Genomic DNA, 14,210 nt, shown 5'->3' with positions numbered 1-14,210 from the left:
TTTGTGGGTTCATACTATTCGGGCTAAATATTTAAAACATAGCTCTTTTTTTGAATGTAAACCCCACGCTAAGGACTCTTGGATTTGGAGAAAAATTTTACAAGTTCGTCCTCTTCTTCTTAAGGGGCTGAGATGGAAAGTTGGATCAGGTTCAAATATTCTTTTTTAGCTAGATAATTGGTGTTCTACTACGAATTTGATTACGTTATTAGATTTAAATATTTCTGATATTCAAAATCTAGACTTTACGGTTGATTAATTTATTACTGAAGATCATTCTTGGGATATTGATGCTCTTTCTTTAGTGTACCTCCTCACATAGTTCAGACCATTAAAGGTATTCCTTTGCTAGTTAATGATATTTCTAATGAACCCTGTTGGGGTTTTTCTGGTAATGGAGAGTTTACGGTTAAGTCAGCAACCTGGTTAGCTCATAACTTTAATTCTCCTGCAAAATGGGAATTTTCTTGGATTTGGAAACTAGATATTGCTCCAAAACTAAAGATATTTATTTGGCAACTACTTCTTAATGGTCTTCCAACTAGAAATAATTTGATTTACCGTAATATTAATGTCCCTCATATTTGCCCCTTTTGTAATTCACATGCTGAAACTCAAGATCATCTGTTTCTAAATTGTCCATTTATTAGACAGTATTGAGATGCAGATATAGTTAGTCATTGGATGGGAACTCAAGTTAATACCCCAAATCTCCTTACTCTTTTTCGGGACATTCTTCATAATGTTAACCTTCCTATAAAAAGATTATTGTTTCTTTATGGAGTATATGGAAAGGTCGTAATGCTCTTATTTTTAATCGTATCCCCTCTACTATTATGAGTATTTATTCTGGAGCTTTCAAAATATTTACAGAATGGAATATTCGTTCTCATCTTGATTCTTTTAATGACATTGTTCCCAAGACCCATTCTCCTGTTTACCATAAAACCATCCAAGTAGCTTGGTCCCCTCCTGCCCCTGGTGTTTTCAAAATTAATTTTGATGGTTCAGTTCGTAATAACTTTGGGTCAGCCGGAGTTGTTATTAGAGATTATACAAGAAATAATGTTGTTAGTCGTGCTTATAATCTTGGCACCACGACTCCTATTATTGCAGAAGCTACAGCCCTCCGTAATAGTCTTCTCTTAGCTGTTGAACATAATTACGAAAACTTTTTATTGAATGTGATAACCTTTTAATTATAAATATTTTGCAGGATAAAGCACGTTGTCCTTGGAAAATTCAATTGCTAATGAATGACATCAAGAAGTTGTTGGCTCACTTTGAGGATGTTTCTTCTTGCCATGTGTATCAAGAAGCTAATCGCGCAGCAGATTATGTTGCAGCTATAGGCCATCAAGTTTCAGGCTATGTAAACATAGACCCTAATGTAGAAGCAAATTTTTCTTATTTTATTTCTTTAGATAAGTTAGGGTACAGTCTTGAGAGAAGACTTACCTAACTTTTGTATTTTTCTTATTAAAAAAAATAATCAAAGTTTGATATGCTAGCCCACAAGCTAGATCAAGCCACCCTTACATCTCCAAGCCCTTCTTCACAAGTCATGTCTTGTGAGACTTGTGGAGGATATGATCACTTGTCCTCCTATTGCAATTCAACGAACCAAGAACAAGCGGCGGCCATTGGGCAAAGGAATGAGCAATACTCCCAACCCTACAATCAAAGTTGGAAACCCCAACAAAAAAGGGATGGAAGCAACAAAACCAAGGCCCCCCTCAAAACCAATACATCCAACCCCATCCTCAAAACCAACAAGCTCCATACCGTCACCCTAACAAAAGGGATCAAAACCAACAAAGATAACAATATAACCAACCCACTCCTCCTCCTCCACCTCCTCAAAAGACTAGCCTTGAATACGTGCTTGAAACTTTAATGACACAACAAGTAAGAACAATGCGGATATGACGGAAAACATCCAACAACTTCAAGCGCACACCAAGATAATTGAGAATCAATTGGCTCAAATTGCGCAACAAGTTGGAAGTTCATCCTCCAATCCTAGTGGTCACTTCCCAAGCTCAACGGTTGTGAACCCAAAGGAGCAAGCTAAGGCCATTACTTTGAGATCGGGGAGAGGTTATGAAGGGCCGGTTATGAGTGAAGAGGAGCCACAAAAAAGAGATGAGGGAGATGTGGTGAGAGGTGAGGATGATTTTGAAAATGAAATAGTTGATGTTGAGAAAAAGGATCAACAAAAGAGTGATGAGGGAGTCACAAAGAAAAATGAGGGAGGTGAGGAAAGAATAGAAAAGCCCCCCATGAAAGTATACAAGCCTCCAATTCCATTTCCTCATAGGATTGTAGAGAAGAAGTTAAATGAGAAGTTTTTAAAATTTCTTGAAGTCATGAGAGGACTTCAAGTGAATATCCCCTTTCTTCATGCTATGTCACAAATGCCTACCTATGCAAAATTTTTGAAGGATCTTCTATCCAACAAGAGTAGGCTTGAGGAGAGTGCAACCATCTCCCTTCCTAAGGAGGTGAGTGCAATCATTCAAAACAAGCTTCCTCAAAAGCTTGGTGACCCCGGTAGCTATGCAATACCGGTGAAGATTGGAGATTTGGAAGCTATGGATGCTTTATGTGATCTCGGGGCGGATGCCCTATTCTTTTGCAAAGAGTTTAAAAGTTGGAGACTTGAAGCCAACAAGAATGTCCTTACAATTGGCCGACTGCACGGTTAGGCTACCTTTGGGAATTCTTGAAGATGTACCGGTTCAAGTTGGAAGAGTATTTGTGCCATGTGATTTTGTGGTAATGGAAATGGAAGAAGATATAAGGGTACCCCTCATTCTGGGGAGACCATTTTTGAACACCGCGGGTGTAGTAATTGATATGAAAGAAGGAAGATTGACATTGAATATGGGAGATGAGAAAATTTCATTTTCATTCTCACAAACGTTGAAGAAGCCATTGTTTGATGAAGTTCATAGAATCGACACATTGAAAAGGGACTTAGAGGAGTTCCAAGAAAATTTGATTGAAGGAGATCCTTTACAAGCTATCCTAACGGGAGGCTTAGTTGAGGAAGGTGAAGAAACAAGGGGGTATGATCTTTTGCTCAACCAACCTTTAATCCACAATGAAATGAAAGTGGAAGTGCTTAATGTGGAAGTAAAAGAGGAGAGGACTACGCCTCCTCATAAGTTTGAACTTAACCCCCCTCCCCCTCTACTTAATATGCTTTTCTTGATGACAGTGAGAGTTATCCCGTTATTGTCAATGCCAAGCTCGATGATATCTCTCTTGAGAAACTCCTAGTTGTTCTAAGGGAGTATAGAGATGTCATTGGGTACAAAATTGATGACATTAAGGGGATAAGTCCTAATATTTGCATGCATAAGATTTTACTTGATGATGATCATGCTTCTTTGATTGAGCACCAAAGAAGGCTCAATCCAAACATGAAGGAAGTAGTGAAAAAAGAAGTTTTAAAACTTCTTGAAGCGGGCATAATCTACCCATAGTAAATGGGTTAGCCCGGTTCAAGTTGTGCCTAAAAAAGGAGGCATGACCATCATAAAAAATGATAAGGGTGATGTAACACCCTTGAAATTCCTTTCTTTTAAAATACATGTTTTACCCAGTTTAAAACTTTAAATAGGAATATCTAAGATATTACCGCCACCGTGAAAACGGCTAAGGCAACTCTTCACTCATGCCCATTCATGAATATGCTTCATCACCTGAAAAGCTTCTCTCTACTTGTTTCCACTACTGTAGGGAATATTTCAAGTCATCCTAAAACTTGAACCCCACTATGATCATACACCTAAGTATGGTGGCGTCAAAAGGGAAGGAAACGAGAGCAAAAGAGTCGCCAATAAGTTTTAGGAACTTGTAAACTGTTCACAGGGTGAAGGTTACACCCCTTCACGATCCATGAGATCGCTAACTCCATAGTGTTCTGGAACTATGAATGGATATTCGGGGATGAAGGTACGAATCCAATCTAAAAGAGAAAGAACTCGCCCTAAAAAAGGCCTCTACTTTATTCTTCTCATATTCATGTGCGCTTTCTGACTAACATGCAATCAACAGGTTAATCCTAAACCTGTTTAATCTATGTTGGTGAATATTAATGCACAAACAAATCTATTATTGGCGATCACTTGAATTAAAATCATATTAGCCTAAACAAGATTATTAATTATCTTATTAAGCGTGATTACAAGTACAAATTCCCTTTAAACATGCATAAAAGGCGTGATCAAGTAATAACAATAATATATATCAAGCAACATAATAACAATCATCATCATCAAAATAACATTCTCATTAAAGCATAATAATATTAATAGCAAGATCCTAGGCATGGTACTAACAAGATTAATAACAAATCCTAGCATGTCACTAAACATTAAAGATCAAAGCTTTATCCCTAACATGATACTAACATGATATTAGAAAGAATAAAAAGCACCCTAAACATGATTCTAGAAAGCAATAAAAGCATCCTAACATGATACTAGGAATTAATCAATAATAAACATGCTTTCTACATTGAAATAAATAGGGAGTAAGCTAATTACTTACTTTGATGTCTTGTATCTCTTTCTAATAACAAAATACACACGTTAGTAACTTCAATAAAATTTAAATCAAACAATTAAATTAAAGAATTGAAAGAAAGACTAAAAAGTTTAGAATGGATTTGGGACCAAACCCTCAGAAATTATCAACCTTTCACGTCTAGGGCGAAGGCAACTTCAAACTTGGCTAGGTGTGTCTAGAACTTGTGAGTGCGGAATTTTGTGAAAAGAGGAGGCTTAGAAAAAGAATAGAGAGAGAAGATAATTGTTGATGATTGTGAATTGTCGATTGTTGGTGATTGAAAACGGGGAAACAAGGACCCTATTTATAAGAAAATAGTCCGAGAACGATAGAAAATACTTCAAGTTCTATACGGAACAAAACTGGTCCCTATCGACAGCGACAATGTCTGTCGCCATGCGACAAAATTAGCGCACAGCGACAAAAACGCGCTTTCAATACGGAATCCTTTTCCTAATGTAATTAAGTATGAACTCCGCGTAAAACAGTTTCAAGATCAGATTTATCATAAAACACTTATTTTATTTCAAATAGAACTCTTTAAAATATCATTATCAATCCTAATTCCATTAGAATTTAAAAGAACCTTCTAGATTATTCTAGAAGATTAAAGTCAATCCTAATAACTTTAGGAATGATAATTAATAATAGGCCCTCCTCTAGATCATTGGGCCGCTCATAAAAATCGTTTAGGGCCCAACTTAGTATTTTGGCCATAACTTTCTCATTATTCATCGGAATTGGGCTTATAATATATCGTTGGAAAGCTCTTTGCGAGCCCAATCCAACTTTACTATTATTGGACCCTTATCATGGACAAAACTAAATTGGACTTGCTATTTTCATAAATAGATTATATTTTCAAAAACAGAAAGAGAGAATTTTAATAAAAACAACCGCATCACTTGACTTTCCACACTTTCACTTTGTTCGATAATCAAATGACGTGAAAGATACTCATCACTGGGTCTGGTTTTGGGGAGACACATTTGGGTGTCTACAGAAGCCCCCACTTTGACTGAGTTTGGAGAAACGCAAGTTTCGAAAACAAAAGTCAAAGTAGCGATAGGGACAGAGAATGATTTAGAACGTTCTGCAATCCCAAATCATTTTTGTAACGCCGATACCTGCAAACTAGCGTTAGCTAAAAAGATAAAAGAGTTAAGAAACGCGTATCTTGCACCGTCGAGCACACGTCTCTGGAGTAACCGATTTTGTTGCTGCATTTGTTGTGACGACTTCCACAGTGCCTCGTGAACGCCATCGTCGAAGACCGTTGCTTGTAACCATCTTCAGCTGCTTGTGACAATCCTGCACAGTACCTCGGGAACATCGTCGAAGGTGACTGCTTGTAGCCATCTTCAAGGTTGTGGCAGTACCTCGCCACGACTGTGCCTCGCCGCTATAAACAATCTCCTCTCTACCTTGGGTCATCGTCAAAGACCGCTGCTTGTAGCTATCTTCAGTTTTGTTGTGATAATTTTCCGAGGAAAATTACCGAAGACCACCGCTTGTTGATCCTCAATGCTTCGCTTGAATTTTTGCTATGTAGATACTTTGGGGGTGATGACAATCCTCTCTTTCTTTAGGAACAATTGTCAACACAACTCCTGAATGATGTACGACAATCCGATTTTAGGGATAGTTTTCAATGCCACGTAACAATCCATCCTTGGAAATGTTGCCACGATGAATCGACAATCCGTATCTTTGAAAATTTGCCAAAATCAAATTTGAGGAAAAGTTGCCAACGTTACGTAACAATCAGTAGTAAGAAATTTACTACGATCGACAATCCACATCTTGGAACATAACTCTTGAAAGCAATCCACCTTGGAAATTTGCCAATGCTATGAGACAATCCTTTTAGGAAAATATAGCCACAATTGACAATCCGCGTCTTGGAACATTTGCCTAAAGAGCCAATCGACAATCCTCTTCGGAAAATTTGCCACTTACTGAAATGAATGACAATCCACATTGAGGAACCTTTGCCGAAATTTTAAGATGAATAGAGACCTACGACAATCAGTTGGGAAATTTTGCCATAGGGAACTAGGTGTATGACAATCCATTCTCGGAAATTGCCCAAGATTTGATAACAATCTGAACTTGGAAAAAAAATTTGTCAAATAGAGAAGGAGCACGACAATCCATGATTGGAAACTTTGCCAGAGGTGACAATCCAATCTTGGAAAAATTGTCGTTGAAGAAGATGCGTGACAATCCATTTTTGGAAATATTGTCAGTTTGATATGACAATCCAAAATTGTCGTATTGGTGATGTGCTTGTTTTTGGACCAATGCCTTGGTGCTTGCGATGAGCCAATACTTAGGCGCTTTAAGCTAAGTGAGACGATCATTTGTCAGGTCGATCACTTTCTGTGATTGTAATCAGGCCGACAACTTAATCACATCATTCTGCTTACACGGGCTAACTGGCGTACCAATGAACCCGAAATTACCGCATAAGGTCCGTCTAATCATTCATGGGTACACCTATCTTGTCGCTGCACCGGCGCGCGCCAGAGCATGCTGTCGCCGTAATTTGCTTTTGTCGCCACGCGACAATTTTTTTCGTTTAGCGACAGGGTCGAATTTTTCGAATAAATCCCCTTCTTTATTTCGCTGCTGCTGTTATTGTTCATGTTTCGCTTTGAATCTTCAACTTGGTCGTTTCCTTTCAACCAAATCCGCTCAAATCTTTTGCAAAGCTCTTCATCTCTAATTTGTGAATCTATGTAAATTTTGCTCAACCTCCTTTTATCTTGAGGGCTTTCGCGTTTTTTCGAAAAATCCGGGAATGTTCTTGCTCGTTTCCTCTTTGGAAGTGATAGCTTCCTATGCCTTGAAATTCTGTGGTAAACCTTATCCTTCAAGATTTTACCGAGTCCAAGTTAATTTCCGTAGAGATCTTCCATCTTGGGAAATTTGCGATTATGACCAATTACTATTCCCAATGAGGTGCTTGATTAAAATCAGGATGTGCTCCATCAATCAACATGATTATCATCAGGCCGATCGTCAATCCAACTGTAATCAGGCCGACTCTAGTTGATTTGCTAAACTATTTGCGTCCTTTTGCTTTAAATCCTTTGTAGAGGTTATCTGTCCGTCGAAGGACTTAGTGTACCTGCATTTATAATTTGGACTATAGGACTTTGCTCATCTAATTAGGGTTGACCTAAGGCTAGTGTTGCTTGACTCATTGCATAATGCTTATGACTTGTCATGACTCGACTCAAAGTATTTTGACACACATGACTTGACTAGGCTCAATGATGACTTACTGTGTGTGACTCGTGTGTGCAGAGTATTGACTCATGACTCAATGTGTACATGATTTATGTGTGCACTTGCAGAAAAACAAAAATTTCCATCATTTTTGTGGAGGGTACCGACTTTCTCCCGAAAAAGAAAGACGCGAAAAGACAGGAGTAAAGTGTTACGATGCATGTCGAATGAGCTTAAACAACTATACGCGTCGATGTTATATATCTTGGGGTGCAATATCCTAGGCTATCTTGAAAGTATTTCGGTAACTTAGGCACGGAGGCTAAGCACTTCATACTTTGCAATATAATGACAATTATGATCTTAATAATAACATTCTCATAAAAGCATAATAATATTAATAGCAAGATCCTAGGCATGATACTAACAAGATTAACAACAAATCCTAGCATGTCACTAAACATTAAAGATCAAAGATTTATCCCTAACATGATACTAATATGATATTAGAAAGAATAAAAAGCACCCTAAACATGATTCTAGAAAGAAATAGAAGCATCCTAACATGATACTAGGAATTAATCAATAATAAACATGCTTTCTACATTGAAATAAATAGGGAGTAAGCTAATTACTTACTTTAATTTGATGCCTCGTATCTCTTTCTAATAACAAAATACACACGTTAGTAACTTCAATCAATATTAAATCAAACAATTAAATTAAAGAATTGAAATAAAAGAGTTAAAAAGTTTAGACTTGATTTGGGACCAAACCCTCAGAAATTATCAACCTTTCACGTCTAGGGCGAAGGCAACTTCGAACTTGGCTAGGTGTGTCTAGAACTTGTGAATGCGGAATTTTGTGAAAAGGGGAGGCTTAGAAAACAATATAGAGAGAAGAGAATTGTTGATGATTGTGAATTGTCGATTGTTAGTGATTGAAAACGGGGAAACAAGGACCCTATTTATAAGAAAATAGTCCGAGAACGATAGAAAATACTTCAAGTTCTATAAGGAATAAAACTGGTCCCTGTCGCCAGCGACAAAGTCTGTCGCCATGCGACAAAATTAGCGCACAGCGACAAGCTCTGTCGTTTGGCGACAGGCTTGTCGTTTTGCGACAATTAAGAGATAAAACGCGCTTTCAATGCGGAATCCTTTTCCTAATATAATTAAATATGAACTCCGCGTAAAACAGTTTCAAGATCAGATTTATCATAAAACACTTATTTTATTTCAAATAGAACTCTTTAAAATATCATTATCAATCCTAATTCCATTAGAATTTAAAAGAACCTTCTAGATTATTCTAGAAGATTAAAGTCAATCCTAATAACTTTAGGAATGATAATTAATAATAGGCCCTCCTCTAGATCATTGGGCCGCTCATAAAAATCGTTTAGGGCCCAACTTAGTATTTTGGCCATAACTTTCTCATTATTCATCGGAATTGGGCTTATAATATATCGTTGGAAAGCTCTTTGCGAGCCCAATCCAACTTTACTATTATTGGACCCTTATCATGGACAAAACTAAATTGGACTTGCTATTTTCATAAATAGATTATATTTTCAAAAACAGAAAGAGAGAATTTTAATAAAAACAACCGCATCACTTGACTTTCCACACTTTCACTTTGTTCGATAATCAAAGACGTGAAAAATACTCATTACTGGGTCAGGTTTTGGGGAGACACATTTGGGTGTCTACAACTACTCTCCATTAAAAATGGGTCATCATAGGGCCAAGGTGAGTACATAAGCGTAGTTAACACACTAACATGCATTTACCTATCAATACACAACTTACCTTGTTGCACCTGTTTTTCAAGCATTCAACACTCAACAAAACTCCTCAACAAGACAACTACATAATTTATTTAGCGTTGATTACGCATCGAACGGGTTTCCCCACTAACCTCCCCCAAATAAATTGAGGTTACTGACACGGGAGCTAACCGTGCCAGCATCAATAACCACTCGTAAGTGGCGGAATTCCTGCGCAAAATAATAATAAAAGGAATGTACAGCGTCTTGTACTCCAGTAGAAGTTATGATCAAATATAAAGTCACATAACTCCCCCCATATGTTCATACTCAAGGTATATACGTTCCAAAAGCTTTGGTGCTTAATCTCTTTCACTTTACGTTATTTACATATTATTAGACTTGGTGATGACTCTCAAACCATAATCATTCAATGAACAATAATTATTCAAACTACCAAACATACCAATTTAATTCTTGAATAATCAGTGACCACATAGCATTTAATGTTGAACCTGTTTTAATTCTACCTCGGTGTCAATGATACCTTAAACGCATAAAGCGCCACAAATCCTATCCCTCGGTGCTAAAAATACCTTAAGTGCACCAAGACACCAACATATAATTTATTCCTCGTGTACATAGACACTTACATAGCTCTTTTCCCATTCTTAAAGCAACAATAAAAATTATATGAACCATAATCAAAATCTCTTTTAATATTCCAAACCAAATTAAACACTTAGTTTAATTAAACATGCTTTTCTATCATGCCATAAATAAAAGTGTGGTTCATATTATAAAATATTCCAAATTATAATTTTCCATCCATTAATCCATCACAAATAAATCATGCTTCATACCTCAATCACCAACAACAACCAAATCATAATTTCCATTCCAAATCTAGCATGATACTACTTGTAATCAATTAAACACCTTTAGCATGCTACTACGTCAATAAAATTAGGCTAAGTACGCAAACGTACCTTGAATACAATCTTAATATCACCACAACTAATAGAAATCACTCACTTCGGAGTCTCCTACAAATTAAAACCATAGAAGAGTATTAAAATCCTCTGTACACAAATTTCCAGCAATATATACTATTATTAAACCCCTCATAATTTAATTAAAATAAGCTGAAATTATATTTAAAACATCATAATTTAATCCCAATTAATGGGTAATTGAAATTCCTTAAAGGAACTTGATTTTTAATGCACTACCAAAAATTCCAGCATTATATTTTAATGAAAACTTGCTGTAATTAAGCCTTAAAACACTTAAATCAAAGGTTTAAATCATTATATATCATAATCATTCAATAATTAATAATTCAAGAATCTAGGGTTTCAAAAATTGGGGCTTTTTTTAATTAGAATTAAAATCTGAAAATTAAATTACATATTAATCATAATCAAACATCATAATATAAATCACAAAACCCATAATTAGAAATTAGCTTCAAGATTAATTAAGAATTTAAAACAAAAATTAAATTTTTTTTTCGGAAAAACCGAGCAGCAGCAGCCACCACGGCACGGCTGCTGGCCGTGCGCCTTTGGCCTGCGGTGGTGGCCGGTGGTGTGATGGTGGTGGCCAGCCGTGCCAAAAAGGAAGGGGAAGGGGAAAAAGAAAGAAAAAAAAAGAAAAATAAAGGAGAAGGGAGAGGATTTTACCTTGGGTTTTCTTCACTCAAGGCAAAGTTTGATTTGGCCCAGTGTTGAATATTTATACCCATTTTCTCTAGAAACCCTTCTTACCTAAACTTTCCTTCTTTACTTATTCCTAATCCCTTTCCTAATAAAAATTTTACTAAAATAAAACTTTCCTAAAATAAACCCCAACTTTAATAAAATAATTAGTTAAATAAACTTTCCTTTTATAAAATATTTCTAAACTTATTAAAATGAATAATTAAAATACTTTATATAAAACATTTCAATTAATTTAAATACTTCTCAAATACTTATTTTAAATAAAATACGTATAAAAATACGCGGTATTACAGGTGAGACCATTTCTACGAGGTCGGTCATCGGGTGGAGAATGAGCATTGATTATAGAAAATTGAATAAATCCACCTGGAAAGACCATTTCCCACTCCCCTTCATTGATCAAATATTGGAAAGACTAGCATCACATAGTCATTATTGTTTCTTGGATGGATATTCGGGATTTTTCCAAATCCCAATCCAACCCGAGGACCAAGGAAAGCCTACATTCACATGTCCTTTTGACACCTTTGCTTATCGAAGGATGCCATTTGGACTATGTAATGCACCTTCCACATTTCAAAGGTGTATGATGTGTATTTTTCCGACATGCTTGAATCATCAATTGAAGTACCCATGGATGACTTTTCTGTTTTTTGTTTATCTTTTAACATTTGTCTTACGAATTTGATTAAAGTGTTAAAAAGATGTCAACAGGTGAACTTAGTTTTGAATTGGGAAAAATGTCATTTCATGGTAGAGGAGGGCATTGTTCTTGGTCATGTGATTACTAGTAGGGGCATTGAAGTAGATCGTGCCAAAATTGAGGTAATTGAGCGCCTCCCACCCCCCTACAAATGTGAAGGGAATAAGGAGCTTTCTTGGACACGCGGCTTTTTACCGCCAGTTCATAAAGGATTTTTCAAAAATCGCAAAGCCACTCACTCAATTGTTGGTAAAGGATGCCCCTTTTGTGTTTACTAATGATTGTTTGCTAGGATTTGATAGGTTGAAGGAGGCATTGATTTCGGCTCCTATCATTCAACCCCCTAATTGGGAGCTCCCTTTCGAACTCATGTGTGATGCTTCGAATTTTGCCATTGGGTCCGTTCTTGGACAAAGGAAAGGCAAGAAGCTCCATGCTATCTACTACACTAGCAAAACATTGGATGAAGCACAAAGGAATTACACAACCACGAAAAAGGAGTTTCTAGCCATTGTTCATGCAATCGAGAAGTTTAGGTCCTACTTGTTGGGATCTAAAGTCATAGTCTTCACTGACCATTCGACCTTGAAGTACCTCTTGCCCAAGAAGGAACCAAAGCCAAGATTGATATGGTTGGTCTTGCTCTTACAAGACTATTTGTGGCCGATCATCTTTCACGGTTGCCTATCTTTGTAGGTGATCTTGATAACTTACTATTCGACGATTCATTTCCGGATGATCAACTATTTTGTATTCTTCAAGCACCGACACCTTGGTTTGCAGACGTTTCAAACTATTTATCTTGCTCTATTCTTCCTCCTAACCTCTCATATCAACAAAAAAGGAAGTTTCTACATGATGTTCGCCAATACTTTTGGGACAACCCCTTGCTCTTCAAACAATGTGTTGATGGCCCTTTTAGAAGGTGTGTCCCGAATGATGAACTTGAGGATGTTATCACAATGTGTCACTCCTCACCTTGTGGAGGGCATATGAGTGCTAACAAGACTTTGGCGAAAATCTTGCAGTGTGGTTTTTTTGGCCTACAATGTTCAAAGATGAGTGGGGTGTGGTGAAAGTTTGTGACTAGTAAAGAACCGATAATATTTCAAGAAGAAGTGAGATGCCTTTGAACAACATTCTTAAGCTAGAGATTTTTGATGTATGGGGCATAAATTTTATGGGGCCTTTCCCGACCTCTTTTGGTAATAAGTTCATTCTTGTAGCCGTCGACTATGTGTGAAAGTGGGTAGAAGCGGTTGCATTTCCTACTAATGATGCTAAGGTGGTGGTCAAACTTTTTAAAAGAGTAATTTTTCCAAGGTTCGGGGTGCCACGTGCCGTCATTAGTGATGGAGGTTCACATTTTGCAAAGCAGTCCTTTCAAGCTCTCGTTGAGAAGTATGGTGTGAGGCACAAGGTGTCATTGGCTTACCACCCACAAACAAGTGGTCAAGCCAAAATTTCAAACCGGGAGGTAAAAATGATCCTAGAGAAGACGGTGGATAGGTCTAGAAAAGATTGGTCTACGAAACTTGATGATGCTCTATGGGCCTACCGCACCACATTCAAAACTCCCATTGGCACCACAGCATACAAGCTTGTTTATGGGTAGTCATGCCATTTGTCGGTAGAACTTGAGCATCGTGCTCATTGGGCTATCAACACATTGAATTTCGACCTTCAAAGTGCCGGTGAAAAGAGGTTGCTTGACCTCCATGCCTTGGAAGAATTAAGATTGGATGCATATGAGAGTGTGCGGATCTACAAAGAAAAGACCAAGGCTTGGCATGAAAAGCATATTAGCAAAAGGGAGTTTAAAGAAGGTGACAAGGTCCTACTATTCAATTCTCGGTTGAAGTTGTTTTCGGGTAAGCTTAAGTCAAGATAGAGTGGACCTTTTACCATTAATAAGGTGTTTCCATATGGTGCAATCGAAATCTCAAATGACAATGGTTAACCGTTCAAAGTGAATGGCCAAAGGCTAAAGGCATACTTTGACAGTTTTGTGCATGAAGAAGCCAAGGTTGTTCACCTTGATGAGTTTGATGTTCCTTACTCTCATTGATCCCGCAATGTCGTCAAGCTAGTGATGGTCAAAGAGCGCTTCCGGGAGGCAACCCGAGTTTCTCAACCTCTCTCTCATAAACTATTATGTCCTTTCCATCATTTTTATTATTACTAACTTTTCTCTTAATATCTT

At 37.2% G+C, this 14,210-nt stretch overlaps 1 protein-coding gene across 1 annotated transcript; it reads left to right on the top strand.

The window, feature by feature from the left end:
* Window positions 1-1,925: 1,925 nt before the first annotated feature.
* On the top strand, window positions 1,926-2,708 carry LOC145619816 (uncharacterized). The gene has a single exon (XM_081674509.1). It carries the CDS (start codon window positions 1,926-1,928, stop codon window positions 2,706-2,708), a length of 783 nt encoding a protein of 260 aa, XP_081530635.1.
* The last annotated feature ends 11,502 nt before the right edge of the window (window positions 2,709-14,210 follow it).

The sequence above is a fragment of the Chenopodium album genome, chromosome 27 (genome assembly GCF_948465745.1).
Source record: "Chenopodium album chromosome 27, dcCheAlbu1.1, whole genome shotgun sequence".
Lineage (NCBI taxonomy): Eukaryota > Viridiplantae > Streptophyta > Magnoliopsida > Caryophyllales > Amaranthaceae > Chenopodium > Chenopodium album.
Note: the sequence above shows the minus strand (reverse complement) of the source record. Positions and strands in the feature narration are given on the sequence as shown.